Source organism: Amborella trichopoda, chromosome 7, assembly GCF_054954075.1.
Source record: "Amborella trichopoda isolate Santa Cruz 75 chromosome 7, AtrichopodaSantaCruz75HAP2 v2.0, whole genome shotgun sequence".
NCBI lineage: Eukaryota > Viridiplantae > Streptophyta > Magnoliopsida > Amborellales > Amborellaceae > Amborella > Amborella trichopoda.
Genome location: NC_142342.1, coordinates 15,410,800 through 15,430,201, shown reverse-complemented (window position 1 = coordinate 15,430,201; position 19,402 = coordinate 15,410,800). Strand labels below are relative to the sequence as shown.

The 19,402-nt window shown below is 37.9% G+C and overlaps 1 protein-coding gene and 1 long non-coding RNA gene across 9 annotated transcripts in view; both read left to right on the top strand.

Annotated features, from left to right (window-relative positions):
• Window positions 1-3,344: 3,344 nt before the first annotated feature.
• LOC18426041 (actin protein 2/3 complex subunit-like protein) overlaps window positions 3,345-19,402 on the top strand; it is a 34,009-nt gene continuing 17,951 nt past the window's right edge. For all 8 annotated transcript variants that reach the window (XR_016059671.1, XR_016059675.1, XR_016059674.1 and 5 more), the window contains exons 1-4: window positions 3,345-3,465; window positions 14,826-15,009; window positions 15,083-15,145; window positions 15,244-15,349. Coding sequence is in view for 2 of the 8 variants with exons in the window: in XM_011622059.3 (XP_011620361.1) it covers window positions 3,392-3,465; window positions 14,826-15,009; window positions 15,083-15,145; window positions 15,244-15,349 (427 nt within the window). In the remaining 6 variants the exon portion in view is untranslated. The remainder of the gene's footprint in view (window positions 3,466-14,825; window positions 15,010-15,082; window positions 15,146-15,243; window positions 15,350-19,402) is intronic.
• On the top strand, window positions 16,431-19,253 carry LOC148781275 (uncharacterized). The gene is made up of 2 exons (XR_016059676.1): window positions 16,431-18,445; window positions 18,596-19,253. It is a non-coding gene; the product is annotated as an uncharacterized LOC148781275 (long non-coding RNA).

The window sequence follows — 19,402 nt, the reverse complement described above, 5'->3', positions numbered from 1 at the left end:
TGTGCAATGAACTATTGATGAGTAGAAAGTCCGGTACGACAATTATCTACAATCATCTATAGCTGCTATGGAGCACGACATTGATTTTGAATGACATCCACAAGCAGGGCTGAATCACTTTCTATCTGTATTGAAAAGCAATTCCTTTGATGAACCAACTGATTCCTTCTTCAAGGGCCAAGAATTCTACATGGTTATTAGAAGCAAAACCAAAATTCTATATAAAAACAACAATGAAACCATTCTTTCTATTCCTGATGACTCCACCACCTCCTGCTAAACCTGAATTTCCCAAAGAAGCACTTTCAATATTGAGTTTATAATTCTGAGCCTCGGGAAATGGCCATACCACTGAAATAAGGGTTTATGAGTTATGTTGACGCCAAATTGTTTGAAGATTACCAATGATGGCTTTTTTCGATAAGTGGAAATACCACTTTTTAACAGCTGCTAATGCCTAAACATGTAAGGTAATATGTTTCATAATGTGCTCTCTCATGGTGGATCTTGACTCAAAGACTTTCCTGTTGCGCTCCTCCCATAGAAACCAAATAGTAGTAAAAGAGATGGAACACCAGATATTACGGAGTCCATGAGATTCTAACCTGAAAAGCAATCACCTCCTAAGTATCTCAGGGGTAGAAATACCCAGGACGAACCATTTTCCACATCTCGATGCTAATGATCTTCATACTCCATGAGCAAAAACACATTGAAATAATAGATGGAAGAGGCTATCATCATGGTTGCCACAAAAGGAACATAGAAAATCCACCTGGATGCCCCGTTGCTGCAATAAAAGTGAAGTGGGTAATCAATTATGTAGTGCCAGCTATGAGAGCCAATTCGCCTGTGTGTGGCATCTAGAAGACCAAAGTGCAAGAAAAATTAGATGTGATAAACCTTGATGCCTAATAAAATTGCATGCCCCTTTAATTGAGAACAAGTCATCAACAGAGTGAATTCTGACCAATGAATCGTTTTTGGGTTGTAGTGGAAGAGTATGGTTGTCCACCTGCCTCCATATATTTCTCAAAGAGGTAGATGTAGAAGGGGGCAAATCCCAAGATTGAGTTGCACCACCAATAAAGTCTGAAAAGTAGCAGCTCCCAAATCCTCCTTAATGTCGCTACCATGCAACTCCGATAGTGATTGACCTGCTAACTATGGATCCACTCAGAAATTCACCATCTGACTATTACCAATACTCCACTATACATTGCCTTTCAAATGCGATAAGTCAAGTAGAATCCCCTTCCAGGCATGAGAACATCATCTTTTTGTTTCAACCTCCACTATAGAAGAATTTCTAAACTATTGATGTTTGAAGAACGGGCCAACAACGATGATAGGTTTTCTAAAATCCTCCAGGCTAACTTCATCATTCTTGCAATATTGAAGTCCACCATTTCCCCTACCCCCGAGATCTCCTTCTACCTGAGTGAGACACACTATCCTCTCTTTGACAAGATGAACACGTTTTTTTTTTTCACTGGCCCATAAGAAGTTCCTCAGTAATCTCTCTATCATATTACATGTTTTCTTCGAAAGAATGAAAAATAGCAGTCAGAAAGCCGCTGATGCAATGAGTACTGACTTAAGCAACTAAAGTCAACCTGCATATGAGAGACGTAAAGGTTGCCGTGACCCAATCTTACTGAACAACTCACCCACTAGACTATGGCAGTAGCTATGCCTCAAATGTCCATGAAATAATGGTAGGCCCAAATAACGGATTGACAGAGATCCTTCAAGGAACTCCAACACTCCCAGGATTCTCCTACGTGCTCCCCGTGGTGCACCAAAGAAGAAAGCCTTGTTTTTAAAGGAATTCAAGATCTGACCAGTAATCCTTTCAAACTTAGAAATGAGTTCTCCCATTACAGTGGTTGAGGAAATGGGTGCCTCACAAAAAATAAGCCCATCATCAACATAAAACAAATGAGAGACTACATAATCACACCCTGAAGGAAACGCCCTAGGAATCATGCTATGCAACATAGCATAATCAAGTTGCCTACTGAAGAAATCCATGATCAACAAGAATAAATATGGAAATAGAGGATCCCCTTGTCTGAAACCTCTTTTTCCTTTAAAATATAACTTAGGTGAACCATTCTTAAAAATAGAAAAGGAAGTAGTGGAAATACACAAGCGCACCCATGAAACAAATGGACCAGTAAAGCCCAAAGCATGCAATCTACCCATAATAAAATTCGAGGAACCCTATCATAGGTACTGCTTAAATCAATTTGCAGATACATTTTAGGTTGAATGAATTCCTATGGCAAAGAGACATAAGTTCATTTGCCATAAGGATGTTATATGTAATAAGCCTACCTTTCAAGAATGCAGCCTGCCTAGGATCAATAATATCAACAAGAACAACTCGTAAACGATTAGAAATTATTTTGCTGATAATTTTATACAAAACATTACACAACCCAATAGGTCTAAAGTCTTTCATCACACTAGGTGCATCCACTTTAGGAATCAAACATAGAAAAGTGGAGTTGATTTGCTCGAGAAGCTTACCTTTAGTGAAGAAATCTTAGGGGTAAAAAAAAGTTCATTCCCATCCAAACTTCTAGAATTCCATTGACAACCCATCCGAACTCGAGGCACTTTCACTTTTCATGTCTTGCGCATCTGCATATCAACACATTAATCACGAGACTCATAAAAATGGTGTCCAAAATATGCTATATGGCCTCAAAAGTGAGACTTAGTGTAAAATATATGAAAAATTGTATATTTTAATTATTTTTACAATGATTTCTTTTGTAAATTCCTGGTTATTATTTTACGAGAAATGACTATAAAAATAAGTACAGCCTCATCTCATAACTCATAAAAAATTGTAATTTAAGCGTTGAAAAACTTTTACATCAATCATCTCGGCTTGAACAATATGGTTGTGAAGAGAAATTAGGATTTCAAGCTCTAAAAATTATATATATTAATAAATTATCTGGACGGTTCATTTCATCCAAAAAAATAGGTGTTCATAGATCTTCAAGACCTGTACATTTTTTGAATTTCAATTTTTATTGTCAATATAGGAAATTGACTTTAGTGCCATCTTGAAGATTTGTTGCTAAAATGCTTTTTAGATGAGGATTTGAGATAAAGGTTTTATTATTTTGTTTTCATAAAACCTAGCTCTATAAAAACCTCCCCTCTCTCTTCCCTTACAACTTGTATGAAAAATCTGTCCCGACAAAATAAATGGAGGCTCTCTCTCCCTCCTTATAGCACGGGCTAATTGGTAGAGTTAATGAATAATCAAACTCCGTCGGGGGAGGAGTGGGTATTTTGAATGTAAACGTTTGAGCGGCTTACCTGGTAATAAACAGCCTCTGTGGCGCTCATTTGCTTCTGGGAGAGAGAGATGGTGATGGAGATGGACGGTCCCCTTGACTTCGAATCAGAAAACCTTGCCTTCAGCTTCAGCATCAAGAAAAAGTATGCTTCCTGTATCTCTCTTTCACTCTTCATCATTTTCTTCTTCTTTCAAACAAGGCTTTATGCTGTTATACCGATCATCTTTTCTTTGAAGTTTGAGCCATTTGGAGATGGTTTAGCAGTCAAGAAACTTGTAATTTGCTTCCATTTTTCTCCCGTCTTATGCCTTAAGTGCTTATTTTTGCCTGCATCTTTTTTTTCCTTCCTTTTATTTATTTATTTATTTCATCTTTTGAACTTCTAGCGATGTTATCTGGCTTCGAGTGAAATCCATAATTTTGAGTTGTGTGATTGATGTTCTTTGCGGTACAAAAAGAAATTGCTGAAACAGCTCGATCGTTGTCGACATTGTCCTGCTAAAAAACATCGACGTATAATGGATTTCACTTACAAATTACAAACTTAGCCTATGGGTACATTGCCACCAATAGATTTATTTTTCGTGCCACTAAATTCCTTCCCAAAAGATGTTACATGCCTTACTTTCTATATCCCAATAGGTTTTTAGTGACATATTGCTTGCATTGCTTTGTCTCTAGGCTAACTCATGCTGGATATGCTTAAAAGAAATGATGAAAAACTCGTCTGGGGCTCAGGAATCATCCCCTGTACGGAGTAATTTGGACTTGCTTGAGTCATGTCCAAGCCAAGGAAGGGCTAATTTTTTTTTTTTTCAAAAGCAATTTTTTTTCAAAGAAAAATTGGTAAAAAGCAAACAGGAAACAACATTCAAACTCTAAAAGAGATGGAAAAATATATAAAAAATGGAACTTGGAAAATACTGATTTATAAATGGAAGCAATTCAAAAAAATCCAAAAAGGGGAAAATAGAAAAATAGAGGATGTGATAAGAAAAATTCACCAGTCATCATAAAAATATCAAAATCATATATAACCATATTTATACATTGATTAGTACAATAAACAATTTTTATATTTTATAATTTTTTTGGTGCTCCTGAGTTTGTACCCAAGACTCGTCTTGGCAAGCTGCTGAGTCCGAATTGAGTAGCATATTAATTTGGTAAATTATTATTTTGCATGTTATGATAATCAATGATTCTCTTTCTTTAGTTTGTTACTATGGCTTATCTAGAGCCTAACATTATGGTAGTCATTTGTTGTCTTTATTTATTAAATAACCTAGGATCAAGATGTGTTTAAAGAGTTCCTGGTTGTTCAATGGTGATGGCTTTTGGGTCACTTGATTTCTCTATTGTTTGAATGGATCTAGGAGATGAGACCTAAAACACTTTTTTATGAGAGTTGGTTGGTGTTATGACAATCATTGATTGTCATTATTTAGTTCGTAAATCTAGATTATCTAGTCTCTAACATTATGGTAGTCATTTGCTGTCTTTGTTTCTTAAATAACCCTCAATCGAGTTGAATTTATAGAGTTTCCTGGTTGTTCAATTGGTATGGCTTTTTGGTCCTTGATTTTTCTGTTGTTTGAAACTTCGAATGGCTCTTTGAGATTCATGTTGACTCTGGATATTTAGATTCTGCAATGAGAATATGATTTTGGGAGAGATTGGGGAGGTGGATTTCAGCGTGTTGGACCCATTCTTGTTTTTCAATGATGATGAATGGGTCGCCAAGAGGATTCTTTCGAGCAACTAGAAGTCTTAGGCAAGATGATCGTTGTCACCTTTTTTTAATGCATGGCACTTATGGTGTCAGTGGATGGCATGAAAGTTGACCAAGAGAAGGCAGGGGCCATTGTTGAATGCCCAACTGCCAAATCCTTCATTGAGGTTCATAGTTTCCATGGATTGGCAACATTTCATCGGTCCTTTTTTCATAATTTAGCACCTTAATTGCCCCTTTTACTAATTGCCCTTAATAGCTTCTAAATCATTAAGAAAAAGATGGCAGAAGCCCCTTTATTGGCAGTACTGGAGTTTTTCAAGATGTTCGAGGTTGAGTGCATTGCCTCACATATGGGGATTTGTGCTGTTCTCAACCAAGAGGGCCGAGCAAGAAGTTAGGCAAGGCAATAGCATCATACCCAACCTATGATATTTTCTTCTATGGGGTTGTGCAAGTACTAAGGTTTTGCAGCAACTGCCTACTCCAACAAGAGTTTGTAATCTATTTTGACCATGAAGCCCTCAATTTTCTTAGTGCACAACGAAAGCTGAGCTGTAGGCATGCGAAACGACTCTCTTATTACATTAGCTCACGTTTGTGCTGAGGCACAAGTTCAGGGAGCCAAAACCAAGTGGCAGATGCACTAAGCCAGAGTGGATCATTGCTTGGTTCAATGGCCTTTGAGGTGATTGTGTTCGAGGTGCTAAAAGATCTTTATGAACATGATTACTCATTTTGGACCTATATTCACCACTTGCAAACTAAGCCTGGGAAAAATGAAAAGTGAACACGTAATCCAAGGTAGGTTTCTTTTCAAAGGCTCCAAGATCTGTATCCCGAGGGCTTTGTGCAAGAAAGCTTGATAAAAGTGCTGCACAAATGAAGGGAATTTTGGATGGGACGAGACATTGTTGATGGCAATGGAGAAGTACTATTGGCCTAGATTCCATCTTGGTGTGCTTCAATTTGTAGAGCAATGCGATGCATGCCAGACAGCCAAAGGATGACACGAAATGCTGCTTGTCCCAATAGTGCCATGGGAAGATGTCAATTAGCTTTTGTCCTCAGTTTGCCATGCAAAAAGATGTATGGATGCTTTCCAGTATTTGTTGACTGATATCCAAGAATGGCCATTTTCTCGTGTGCAGAAATATTGTAGATGCATTTAATATCTGAGGTCTTTATTTCAAGGAAGTTGTGTGGTTGCATTGTGTACCAAAGACTATTACTTCCAATTGCAACATGAAATTCATGAGCCAGTTTTGGAGGTCTTTATGGGGTAAGTTGGGGACACTACTCCAATAATTTTTTTTTTTGATAATTGTTAACATTGTATTACTAAAGAGGGTCCGGGATTACAAAAAGTGTAGGACTGAAAGCACCCTCACAGGCACATGGGCTTATAAGATTCGCCCTACAGTCAAGATTTACAGAGAGAAGAAAGAAAGTTGGGGACCCTACTCCAATATGTTAGGGCCTACAACCCTGCTACTGATGGGCAGATGGAGGTAATGAACTGAAGTCTTGGAAACTTGTTGAGCTACTTGGGGAGTGACAAGCTGAAACAATGGGACATGGTGCTATTTTTTGTGTAATTTGTCTATGACAACTGTCAGCTGAAAGTCACCATTTGAGATCCTATAGTGATGTGCTCCAATTTGTGTAGTGGACCTCAATATGTTGCCTTACATGAAAAGGATGCATGAGGGTGCTGAAGCATTTGGTGATCACATGCATGAGGTGCATTTACAGCTCCACGGAAATATACTTGAGAGTAACAAAGGCTACAAGCCCCTGCTGTTGATCCTCTTCCGCGAGGGGTAAAATTTTCTAAGGGAAAGACTCCAACAGGTACTCATTACAACCTTCAAAGTAATAAAATTTAGCCCCACAATGTGAGGGAAAGCAAGGGGATAATGCCTACCTGGTAGGACTACCAGAGAATGTGGGTATTGTGCCTATTTTCAATGTGGCAGACCTATATAAGTACCACGGAGAAGAACTTGAAGAAGCAGGCAATTCATCGTGTCAGATCCTTTCCGACTGAGGGATAATTGATGATTCAAAAGAAATAACTAGAATAATAGTTGTGTTAATAAAGTAGGTATAAATAACCCACATTCACTTCTACTTTTTGGATAGGGTTTTTGGGTTTGACCTTGTAACGTAGGATAGTTAGTGGGCTGTCTATGGAGACAATTTAGAAAGTTCAATTGTCAAAGTATTAGCTGTTATTTCCTTTATTTACTTCCTGAATTGGTGAGGAGGCTTCGAGTAATTGATGAAGAGAGAGAAAGTTCACTCAGGTGTAGATATAGCTTGGACATAGGTCCAGGAAGAATTTCTCTAGAATTTTCTACCTTGTTATTGTGAGCTTATGAAGCTCTCGCTCCAAGCCATGGAACTTGAATGAAGTTTGAGGTGCGCTTCGATCTTATGTGTTTACTGTCTTGTATTACATTTCTTTCAAGCATGTATGGATCAAGAAATCTTGATTTATGGGCTAGAAATGATGGCTTTTTGGAAGGTCGGAGTGTTCTAGATGGTGAAATCCATATTGACATTACCCAATCAATTATTTGGTGATTGGGTTTCTAATTGGATCTTTGGAGGGGTTCCAACCAATATAATGACCACGTCCTGGATGTTGCCACCCTAGACTTCGAAGAATACATGTAAGGTTGCCATTTGGGCATTAGGTGCTAAAATTGTCAGGATGTAATGAAACTTTATCGCCCAATTTTTCTTTCTACTTATTAATCCCTTTGGTACCCACACAATAGCTTGCTTCCCTTCTTGATGTGGTGCACACCATTTGAGTTGGGTTTTGTTTTGTATGTTAACCCCGTTTGTAACCTAAAAAATGAGTTCTTTGAATCTTTGGACTTGATGAAAGCACATATGAGCCATGGAGAAAGATAAAGGGGACCCTAAGCATGGAGACTTTGAACATAGTAATCGCAGTCGAAAAGTATACCTAGAGAGCTAGGCTTGCATTACAAAGCCCCTAAATGTTTTTGCTTCGTAATCTCTCTCTTAATTTTTGCATTTGCATTTTATGAGGGATTAAGTTTGGAGGTGTGCATGTTACCTTTTTTTTGCTAAAATGTGTTTCAAAACATCTTTTTTTTTAGCTGCTATTTTATATTGCTTTGTGTGGTCTTGTAGGACCACTCGCTCTTTTCCCCTCCTTTTTACTCTTCTTCTCTTATGCATTTATTGCTCACCCCTCTTCCCTCTCCTTTTGTGCCATGTCTATAGCACATGGCACCCCTTCCTCTCCACGTGACTCTCTTGTTCTCTCTCCTCTGGACACCTCTTTAGAGTTCTATTAAAATATCGTATAACTTATAGTAAATGTCTTTTTGGAAGAGAGAGAAAGAGAGGAGGTACGAATGAGAAGAGGTCTTAGACAAAAGAGAAACAATGAGGTACGGGGCACATAAGGAGAGAGAGAGAGCTACCTGATGGGTGAGTTTTCAAGCTTAGAAAGAAAACAGTGAGGGCATACTCTCTCTCTAGTAACAGAGAATTGATTTGAAGCTATGTTCTCACAATTTTTTCTGATAACATTTTTTGTTAAAAATGTCTTTTAATTTACTGTGTGAGGAACTTTTTGTGCTTCTTTTTCCTGATTGAAGTGTGTGTTCTACCAATCGGATGATGTTTTTCTTGTGAGAGAAGTCTTGATCCAATTGATGATTATTGCATAATAATTGGAAGGACCTATCAGATTAGTAGATTGTGGTTTTGTATGGGTCTCTTGAGTGTGCAACTCAGGGACTCGAGAGTTTATTTTTCAATTTGGCTGTATCCTGGGAGTGTACTCGCCGGGACCCCTTTGCACCTCAGGATTTTATCGAGATGGGGGTGTTTAACACTTCGAAGACAGCGAGAGCATCTCGTGCCTCCAGATCCCCTATTTTTGGGTTCTGTGTTTGGGAGTTCATGTCCACCGTGATATTTCAAAAATGGCAGTGAGACCCCCATATAATTAACAATTTTCAAAGTGTTAAATAGGAAGTTTTTTTGGAGATGTCTTTTGATGACTCGCTATCTTTAAGTATTAGGATAGTGTAACGTCGGATTCCGGATTTGCATTGTCACTTTGTATTACCTCTGAATCCTACTCTGATTCCTATGGGAATCCGACTGGTACTAGGAGTGTTTCGATTTCCAGATATTGCCTCTGAATCCTACTCCGATTCCTAGGAAATCCGACTGGTACTAGGAGTGTTTTGATTTCCAAATATAACCTCCAAAACATGCTCCGATTCCTGTGGGAGTCCGACTTGTGTTAGGAAGGTTTTGATACTTTTCTAGCACTCTCCCGGACTAGGGTAGGTGCTACAAAATTTTTAGGGTATTGAGAAAGTGAAGATTTATTGGCGTTAAGTCACACTATCGATTGTAAGTCAAATTATGGACTGTAAGTCAGGCAATCAACTATAAGTCAGATTATGGACTGTAAGTCAGATTATGGACTGTAAGTCAGGCTATCGACTGTAAGGCAGATTATGGACTGTAAGTCAGGCTATGGACTGTAAGTCAAGCTATGGACTGTAAGTCAAGCTATGGACTGTAAGTCAGATTATGGATTGTAAGTCAGGCTATCGACTGTAAGTCAAGCTATGGACTGTAAGTCAAATTATTGACTATAAGTCAGATTATGGATTGTAAGTCAGGCTATCGACTGTAAGGCAGATTATGGACCAAGGTTTCAAAAAATGCTAGGTGGCCCCTAGGCAGCCAACTTGGCGCCCAACACCCAAGTGGGCGCCCTGTTGTACAACTTATATAGATATGTGGTTTATATACACATATTTGTGTCAATTTTAAAATTTATTACATTTAATAATATTGTAACATATTTTTTTATATACAAATATATGACATATTGCATGTTGAGAATCAACTTGTTCAAAATTTCAAAATTCAAACCATACAAAATTTAGAAGTCTAATAGGATATATATTAGTAGTAGTCTCCAACTCTTCATATTTCATAATAAGTGAAAAGGTTTAGGAAGCTTCTTCAAACCACAAAAAATACTTTTGATTCTCAGAAACAGGTATAGCTAAGAGATTGAGGGTTTATGAAATTTTTCTTTTAACTTTTGGGGGTTGAAAATAACCCCCATAACCTATTTTCCCTTTTGGGTATTTAAAAACAAAAAAAAAGCTGACGTCCTTGGACGCCCGCCTGGGTGCCGGCTTAGGCGCCCACCTAGCCCGCCTGGGCGCCCGCCCAGGTACATCTGCCCTTGTAGGGCCGCTTGGGTCTGGGCGTGCGGTATTTTGGTTCAAGCCACCTAGCGGGCGCTTAGGCCGGGCGCACTGTTTTTTAAAATAATGTTATGGACTGTAAGTTAGGGTATCGACTGTAAGTCAGATTATGGGCTATAAGTCAGGCTATCGACTGTAAGTTAGATTATGGATTGTAAGTCAGACTATTGATTGTAAGTCAGATTATGGACTATAAGTCAGACTATCGCCTGTAAGTCAGATTATGGACTGTAAGTCAGACTATTGACTATAAGTCAGATTATGGACTGTAAGTCAGACTATCGACTGTAAGTCAGATTATGGACTGTAAGTCAGACTATCGACTGTAAGTCAACTTATCGACTGTCGGTTAAGCTATCGATCGTCAGTTAGGCCATCGACTGTCAATAAGGCTATCGACCATGAGTTAAGCCATCGACCATCAGTCAGGCCATAGACTGTCAGTGAGGTACTCAACCGTTTGTGAGGCTATCCATCATTTGTTAGGTTATCCACCGTCTCGAAGCATATCAATTTTGAAGTGTTGATCTACGAGATGATTGTTGGAAAATCGCTGAAAGTAACAACCCATGATTTTGTAAGGCCAGATCAGTTTTGAAGATGCAAGTCATTTAAGATGTTAGCAGAGGTTCCAATTTCTTTGTAACTTGGAAGGTATGTTTTGTACAAACCTTTGGAGTTTGTCTGCTTGCCATATATTTGTTGATTTTATGGTTGATCATGTCACGTGCAGATTTTTTGTAGACTTCGAAAGAAGCAAAGGCCTTACGCTTAAGTGACCGATGTATATAGTTTATTATGATCTCCGAAGTCAGTGTAGTAGGGGATGATCTGAAGAGCCACTTGAAATGTTGTTCAATTTTGAAGCTTGTTTTTGGGACCTACAGAATGGTGGGGGTGTCATTGACCTGTAAAAGGACTACCCCCATTGTCAGGACTCTTGGCACAAGGACAACTGAATTAAATTCATGTCCGGTGAGGTCCTTATGCCCCCGATATCTTGAGATATTTTTGTTACTAAAGGCATGTATTGTATGAGATTTATGGTAAGGTTCCATGACCTTAAGAGGCCCAAACTTGGACCTAGTTCTCTTATGTGTGTTTTTGTGGGCTATGTTGAGCACAACACAACATATAGAATTTTGGACCTGGAGTCAAACGTGGTGATAGAGTCCAGGGATGCAAAATTTTCTACACACACATTCATTCGTGAGCAGGATAATGAATATAAAGTCCGATATTGTGAATGTAAAGTTGGTGAGCATGGAAACCTTGAGCACTTTGAACCCAAGAGAAGTATGAGAATCAGGAAGACAACTGGTTTTGGTCTTGATTTACAGTTGTATATTTTGGAAGAAAATTCTAGAACTTTTAAGAAGCAATGTCTTCACATGATGCTCCTTTTTGGAGAGAGGTTGTCAACAATGAGATGAAATCAATATTGGAGAATGATACTTGGATATTGACATATTTACCTCCTGGTGCTAGGCCCTTAGGATGTAAATGGTTTTTCAAAAGAAAAATAAAGGTGGATGGTACCATTGAAAATATAAAGCAAGACTGGTTGCGAAACAGTTTATACAAAGGCATGTGTTAATCTCTTTGATGTCTATGCACTGTTGCTTGTATTCTACCATTCAAGTTCTCCTTGTTCTGAACGTTGTATACCATCTAGAGATTCATAAGATGTATGTCAAAGCTGCTTTTCTCCATGGTGAACTAGATAAAGAAATTTATTTTAATCAACCTGAGGGATTTGTCCTTAAGGGACAAGAGCACAAGTTTGCAAACTTGTGAAATCCCTATACGGTTTGAAGCAAGCCTGCAAGCAATGGCATAAAAATTTAATAGAATATTTTATCACATGGATTTCAGATTAGTGATGTTGATACGTCTGTGTACGCCAGGGCTTGTGATAGTGCAGTAGTTATAATTTGCTTGTATGTAGATGATGTGCTCATACTAGGCAGAAATATTGCATGCATCAAGGACAAAGAATTTATTGTCTTCTGAATTTAACATGGGGCCAGCTGATGTGATACTTGGAATTAAAATAATGAGACATCCGACTGGGTATGTTTTAACCCAAAGCCACTATTTAGAGCAAGTGCTCAAAAGCTTTGATCACTTTGATTCCAAGCTAGTTTCAACCCCTTATTATGCTCACATTAAACTCGGAAGAATTGTGAAGGTTTTGTTTCCTAATTTGACTATGCTAGAGTAATTGGATGTATGATGCATGCAATGTCATGTACTTGTACAGATATAGCCTTTGCTGTGGGTAAACTGAGTAGAAATATCGATACCCATGTTAAGAGCATTGGATGCGGTCTTTAGGGTCCTAAGATATTTGAAAGGAGCTATAGATCTTGACCTACATAATGTGAGCGATCCATTGTATCAAAGGTACAAAGGTGTTTTCTGGATTTTTATGAATCTATGACTTTTAGATGTATCTCCACTTGTGGTGGGGGTGTATTTTTGGGATTCCAAGAGGTAGATTTGTATCTCTAACTGATTGGAGAAAATTGCCATGACCCATGTGTGAAGGTTAAGTGGCTAAGGACCTTGTTGGGAGACGTACCACCTGTTCAAAGCCCAGGCCTGCAGTCTCATACGGTGTGATTGTGAAGTTTTGTATACCAAGCAAATGGTTAGGGATTTACTTCGAGAAATCCGGTTATACTCGATTGAGGCACAATCTGTTGAGACTTATGCTTAAAATGAAGTCATAGTTGTACTCCATATCAACGATACCTAGCACTTGGTAGAATGCTTTATGTGGTCTTGTAGGACCACTCTCTTTTTCCCCTCCTTTTTGCTCTTCTTCTCTCATGCATTTATTGCTCACCCCACTTCCCTCTCCTTTTGTGCCACGTCTATAGAACATGGCACCCCTCCCTCTCTACCTGACTCTCTTGTTCACTCTCCTCTTGACACCTTCTTTTAGTGTTCTATTAAAATATCTTATAACTTGTATTAAAGGTCTTTTTGGAAGAGAGAAAAGAGAGGCGGTACAAATGAGAAGAGTTCTTAGCCAAAGGAGAAACAGTGAGGCACGGGGCACAAAAGGAGAGAGAGAGAGCTACCTGATGGGTGAGTTTTCAAGCCTAGAAAGAATACAGTGAGGCATACTCTCTCTCTAGTAAGAGACAGAATTGATTTGAAGCTATGTTCTCACAATTTTTTCAAGTAACATTTTTTGTTAAAAATGTCTTTTAATGTACCGTGTGAGAAACGTTTTGCGCTTCTTTTTCCATATCGAAGTGTGTGTTCTACCGATTGGATGATGTTTTTCTTGTGAGAGAAGTCTTGATCCGATTGATGTATCTTATATAATATCAATTAGAAAGACATATCAAATTAATAGGCTGTGGTTTTTTACGAGTCTCTTGAGTGTGCAACTTAGGGATTCAAGAATTTACTTTTTGATCTTGCTGTATACTGGGAGTGTGCTCACCGGGACCCGTTTGCACCTCGGGATTTTACTGAGGCGGGGTTGTTTAACACTTTGAAAACAACGAGAGCACCTCGTGCCTCCAGATCCCCTGTTTTTGGGTTCCGTGTTTGGGAATTCATGTCCACCGTGATGTTTCGAAAACCGTGGTGAGATCCCCATATAACTAACAGTGTGATGTGCACAGGAAGAGTTCTGAAAATCACAACTTCTCCCTCTCCAAGTAAATTTTAAGCTCAAAACTTCCTTTTTATCCAAAAAATTATTGTGTATTGTAATTTATAAGTGGTTATCTTAAGCCACAAATCAGACTGGTTGCTGCTTTTTAGGTTCCTGGATTCTTTCCATCTTTCTTGTAAGACACCACATGGACCATAACTACCATGGGGAAGGGTTTAAGAAGAGGCTCTTAGTAAGAGTCTGGATAGGTTACTTGAACTATTCAAGCTTTTTATACAAGCTACCTATTACTGGGGTAATCCATACACACATTGGTTTGAGGTAGCCTTTGGGAGCTAATTGTATGTGTGAGAGATGTACTCTTAGGCTGTTTCTTTAATCGTTATTTTCATTTTATATTTGGCCATTTTAGTCTTGTATAGTTGCAGTTATGGGATTCATCCTTTGCTTTTTAATTAATGAACTTTCACCAAAGTTCTATTTCAAAGTTTAACACAAAGGCACTGTTGATTGCTCTGTGACCACTAGAAGAGTCTGCGTGTCTTGCAATTATATCAGGCTAGTTTATTTATTATACTTACTATCAATTTAGTTATCGATGGATACTGTACTAGGATTCCTTTATTTAATTTTCCTATATTCACATTCGTAATTGAAATTTTATTATCTTAGATGATTCTAATCTCTAATGTCCCCTGAAATTGAATATGAAAAGCAATTATTAGTGTTTTTACAACAAGTTTTCAAATGGTTAATTTTTTCTTTTTGCTTTGAACTTTTTATATATTTCTATATGTTACTTGTACAAAGAATTGTTTTTGATTTCACGGACTCATGGTTCCCAGAAAAAGAAAGGCTATCGGTTTGGATGATCTTATTACTGATTATTACAAGGAAAAAAATAAAGTATTCGAAAGAGACTTGGCACGAAAGAAATCGTATAAAGGTGATTCAGATGAGGAATGTGACAGAACAGGGAAAAACAAAGAGGCTTTGTTATCCAAGTTCGTTGATGAGTGTGAAAAACAGGTGAGAAACTTCTACATGTCTTTGTCAATTAATTTGTTTTCTTATGCGACAATCAACACAATTTTGTATCTAGGTTCATGAAATTGGAACAGATGATGAGATTTCTCTATGGGGGCTTCAGGTTTTTGGACTTCAGGTAAATGAAAAAACACCAAAGTTGTTCTCTCTTAATCTTTGATAGTGACAAAATGGAATTTTGCAAAAAGTGATCTTTATCTCTAATATGAACTGTAGAAAGCTCGTCCATCACCAGTTCAACCTGGGCCAGACACTTGTGCTCTTTTGCAGTCTCTCTCTGACAATGAGCTCAATTCATTGCTGGGCATGAATTCTGAGAAAGGTTTGTAATTTCTGATTCATACTTTTGAGATAAGGTAACATGTACAGTCCTTGACATGCTTTTGCCATTTTTTATTTCAGCTTCTAGAACTCTGCTTGATATTGCTTGTTTTGTTTTTCATTATTCAGATTAGGATTTCTCCTTATATTCTTGAAAATGATTATTAGTTCTCTCTGTTGCTTATAGTAGAATTCATCATAATTTTCCTTCCCTTTTTATCCACAAAGCTTAAGTCACTTTATAAATTACTTTTTCTATTTAACACTCCTAGAACCCTTTTGGTTGCCAGATTCAACCCCATATATTTCGAATGATGTCTCTGAATGATATTGGGGATATGCAGATTGTGATGCATAGTGAACACATGATGCTTTAGCAGATATAAACTGAAATATAGTGATCTCATAAAATTCAGAAAAGAAAGAAATGGCAAGTGTTTAAAGGGCTTGATTTCAGACCTAATATCTTCTCGTCATGCTTGTGCCTTTGTAATCAATAGGAATATAGTTGATTTTTTTTTTTTTTGTGTGTGTTTTGGGGGGTAGTGATCGATCTGAAATTGAGAAAGATTAAAAAATAAATAAAAAGAAGAAACTTGAGAGAAGTGGAAAACTCATATAAAGGAAGAAAAGAAACTAACCTACTTTGGAGTTCATCAAATCGTGGGAAATGGTGAAGGAACCCCCATGCCTTAAAAATCAGGTTAAAAGATTAGATGGCAATTGTAAAGAATGGATCTTATTTTTGAAAGACTTTAGTTTCTACTTCCTAGCAATTGTGAAATTCCCATAACATGTACAGATTCACTTTATCTTAGAGAAACAACTGAGCTATATTGAGTCCTACAAGGATAAATGACTATCTCTAATCCTGCAATTTTCAAGCTCAGATTCCTCATTTAAAAAATATCTATGGAGGAGGTATGCTCTTGGTTGGTTTTATGTGATTCATTGAAGTGATGTATGTCAAAGCTGGTTCAAAATACCCAGGCAAATAGATGCTACCTCAGGCATAAATGACCCAAAAGGGGGTATTCTATTTGCCTCGGTATTTTGAAACAACTTTGACATACATCACGTCAGAAAATTACATAAAACCAACCACGAGCATACCTCCCCGGTATTTCTTTTTTTACTTTGGGGGTTAGAATACCCCCTTTTCATGGGTCAAAATGACCCAAAATGTCCCCAACAAAAATAAAATAAAATTCTGCCATTTTTATGTAAGTTCCTAGGCACCGCCTAGATTGGTTGCTGGATGCCCGCCTAGGTACTTCCACCCAAGGAGGCCTGCCAAGACCTAGGCGAGACAGATTGTGGCCTCTTGGGCCCCTAGGTAGCTGCCAAAGCACTGGTTGGGCTGTTTTTTGAAACAATGCTTTTACTGTTTAGTGCTTACGACTTTACATCGATTTCCTAATTACCAAGTTTGATAACATGCTCAATCTATTCATCAACTATACTTACCTGAATCGCGTACCAAGGTTGTGTTTCTGATTCGGAGTCGCGGTTCCCAAGATGAAACCCGAATTTGAAAGATAGGAATCATGTTTCCCTGTTTCATGGAACGCGTTCCAAATTATTATTTGAATCTCGATTTTTGGAAGGTTGGAATCTAGATTCCATATCACATAATTTGTGTCATAGCTGTACAACAATGCGATTCAACGTGTGCGAGACGATGATTCCAAGTTTTTAGAAATAAAAAATCCATGTTGTTTGGAAGCGAGTTTCACATCATTAAAAGGCGCAGTTCTTAAATACACCAAACAATGCTTCGATCAACATTGAATCAAGTTCTAATGAAAAGGGATCAAGATTCAAATGCAAATCTTGAAAGAAATATGTTTGCAAATTATATCTTGTGGGAGGAGCTTCAGGAACTGATTCTATGTTATCAGAGGAGTTCTAGGAACCTTTTCGTATCATGTTACAATTTTGTGCAAAGTCAAATACCCTTGATCTGGGTTATAAGACTGTGACATTGTGAGAGCCAAAAAGCCTCAATAATTTTTTGAGATGAATCCATGTACAATGATATTTGCTAACTTATCCAACAGATTTATCAATTTATAAATCACGAAGTGGGTACCAGTCCCACTTGAAGGTAAGATTTTTGGGTGGCAGCCCCATCTCAAGGTAAGACGTTCATATATGATGCTTGCAATAACCAAATGTTTATTATTGATCATTTATTGTAAAAACAAAAAAGGAAATGTGTTAATGGTGATCGAAATTCATGACCATTTGCAGTCTTTGGATTCTAAGAAAAATACAACATCTTAGTCTTTCTAACTGATACCAAGCTATGATATTATCTATGGTATTTGCTTGGTTTTACTTTTACACAACTAATTTGGGTCAATCTATGGTATCATCTATGTCTATCTCCAATCATCATCTTTTGTCGCAAACTACTAATCTCCCATACTGGTTGGGATGGGTGCATGATTCTTGAATTGTGGGCATCTCGATTCCCAATTGATGGGGACAATAATTCCAGTTATGTAGGAATCATGATTCCTATTTCGTTGATTCACGATTCCAGACGTCACTGAACTGCGTGGGGTCATGTACGATTCCTGAAAGGTAAGAGACTCGATTCCAACATGATAGGATACCGATTCCTACAAATAACAATCATGGCTCTTGTTTTATTGGATCGCTATTCCTATATTCCAATTATTGGGAATCACACCGTCGATGGTTTTCATTGTACGGACAACGATTTTGAGGTTAGAAATCATCTGGCACATGAGATTCCGATTCCTGAAACGAATGGGAATCGCAAGCGTTCCCAACAACTATACATCAAACTGAATAATAAACAATGATCCCAAGACCATTACTTCAAATCGATTCCTGCTCTAATGGTTACTATTCTCTTCTTTAAAGAGATAGTGCGGTTGCTTGGGCTTCCCAAGACCATTATTTCAGACCGTGATACTCTTTTTCTCTGTCATTTTGGAGGACCTTATGGGAGAAATTGGGTACTAAGTTGCAATTCAGCAGTGCTTATCATCCACAGACAGATGGCCACGCCGAGGTGATCAATAGAAGTGTGGGCAACATGCTAAGGAGCTTGGTTGGAGAAAATGTGAGTGTCGGATTTATGTTACCACTAGCTGAGTTTGCTTATAATAATTCTTCAAATCAGTCCACTGGGAAGGTTTCTTTTATAGTGGTTATGGTATGTCTACTTTACATTTTTATGATTTAACTCCTTTACATGCACGTGAAACTGTAGATACAGATGCTGCGAATATGCTTGAATATATGAAGGAGTTGCACAAGAATATCCGTAGAAAGCTAGAGGAGAGCTATGACAAGTATCAGGGTGTTGTGAATCGTCATCGTCGTGAGCAGTTGTTCGATGTGGGAGATTTTGTGATGGTGTATTTGAGACCTTAACGGTTTCCTATTTGCACCTATGGAAAGCTTAAAGGCAAGAAGATTGGACCTTGCCGGATCAAAAAGAAGATTAATGACAATGCTTATGAAGTGGAGCTACCGAGCGTATGAAATATCTCTCTAATCTTCAATTGTGGAGATCTGTTCATGTTCCATGGTGATGCTGACCTGACGGAGTCGAGTCTTCTCCAATCCAGGGAGGATGATGTCAATTAAATTCAGAAAATTTGATTTATATCACACTTCATTTTACTTTATTTTTATTAGTGGTAGGGTTGTAATTTTTTTATTTTTGTTCGCCACCTTTTTTAATTAAGGCATGAGGGGACTAAAGGAGAATTTATTTAATGAATAGGGGATAGGATATTCATTTCTATATTTTGATAGGTGGGGTAGACGAAGATAAGGAAAGTAGAGGTTAACATGAGGGGTAAAGATATCCCTACATTCTTGGGATAGATTTATGGGATATGGGTCACAGATATTAAAAGAAAGAGAGAGAGAGAGAGAGAGAGAGAGAGAGAGAGAGAGAGAGATTGATGTGGTGGAGAGAGAGAGTTGCCTTTTTCTCTTAGTTTCTTTTTTGTTTTTTTTTGTTGAACTTTGTATTAAAAAGGGGGGACGTGCCCATAGAAAGACTTGG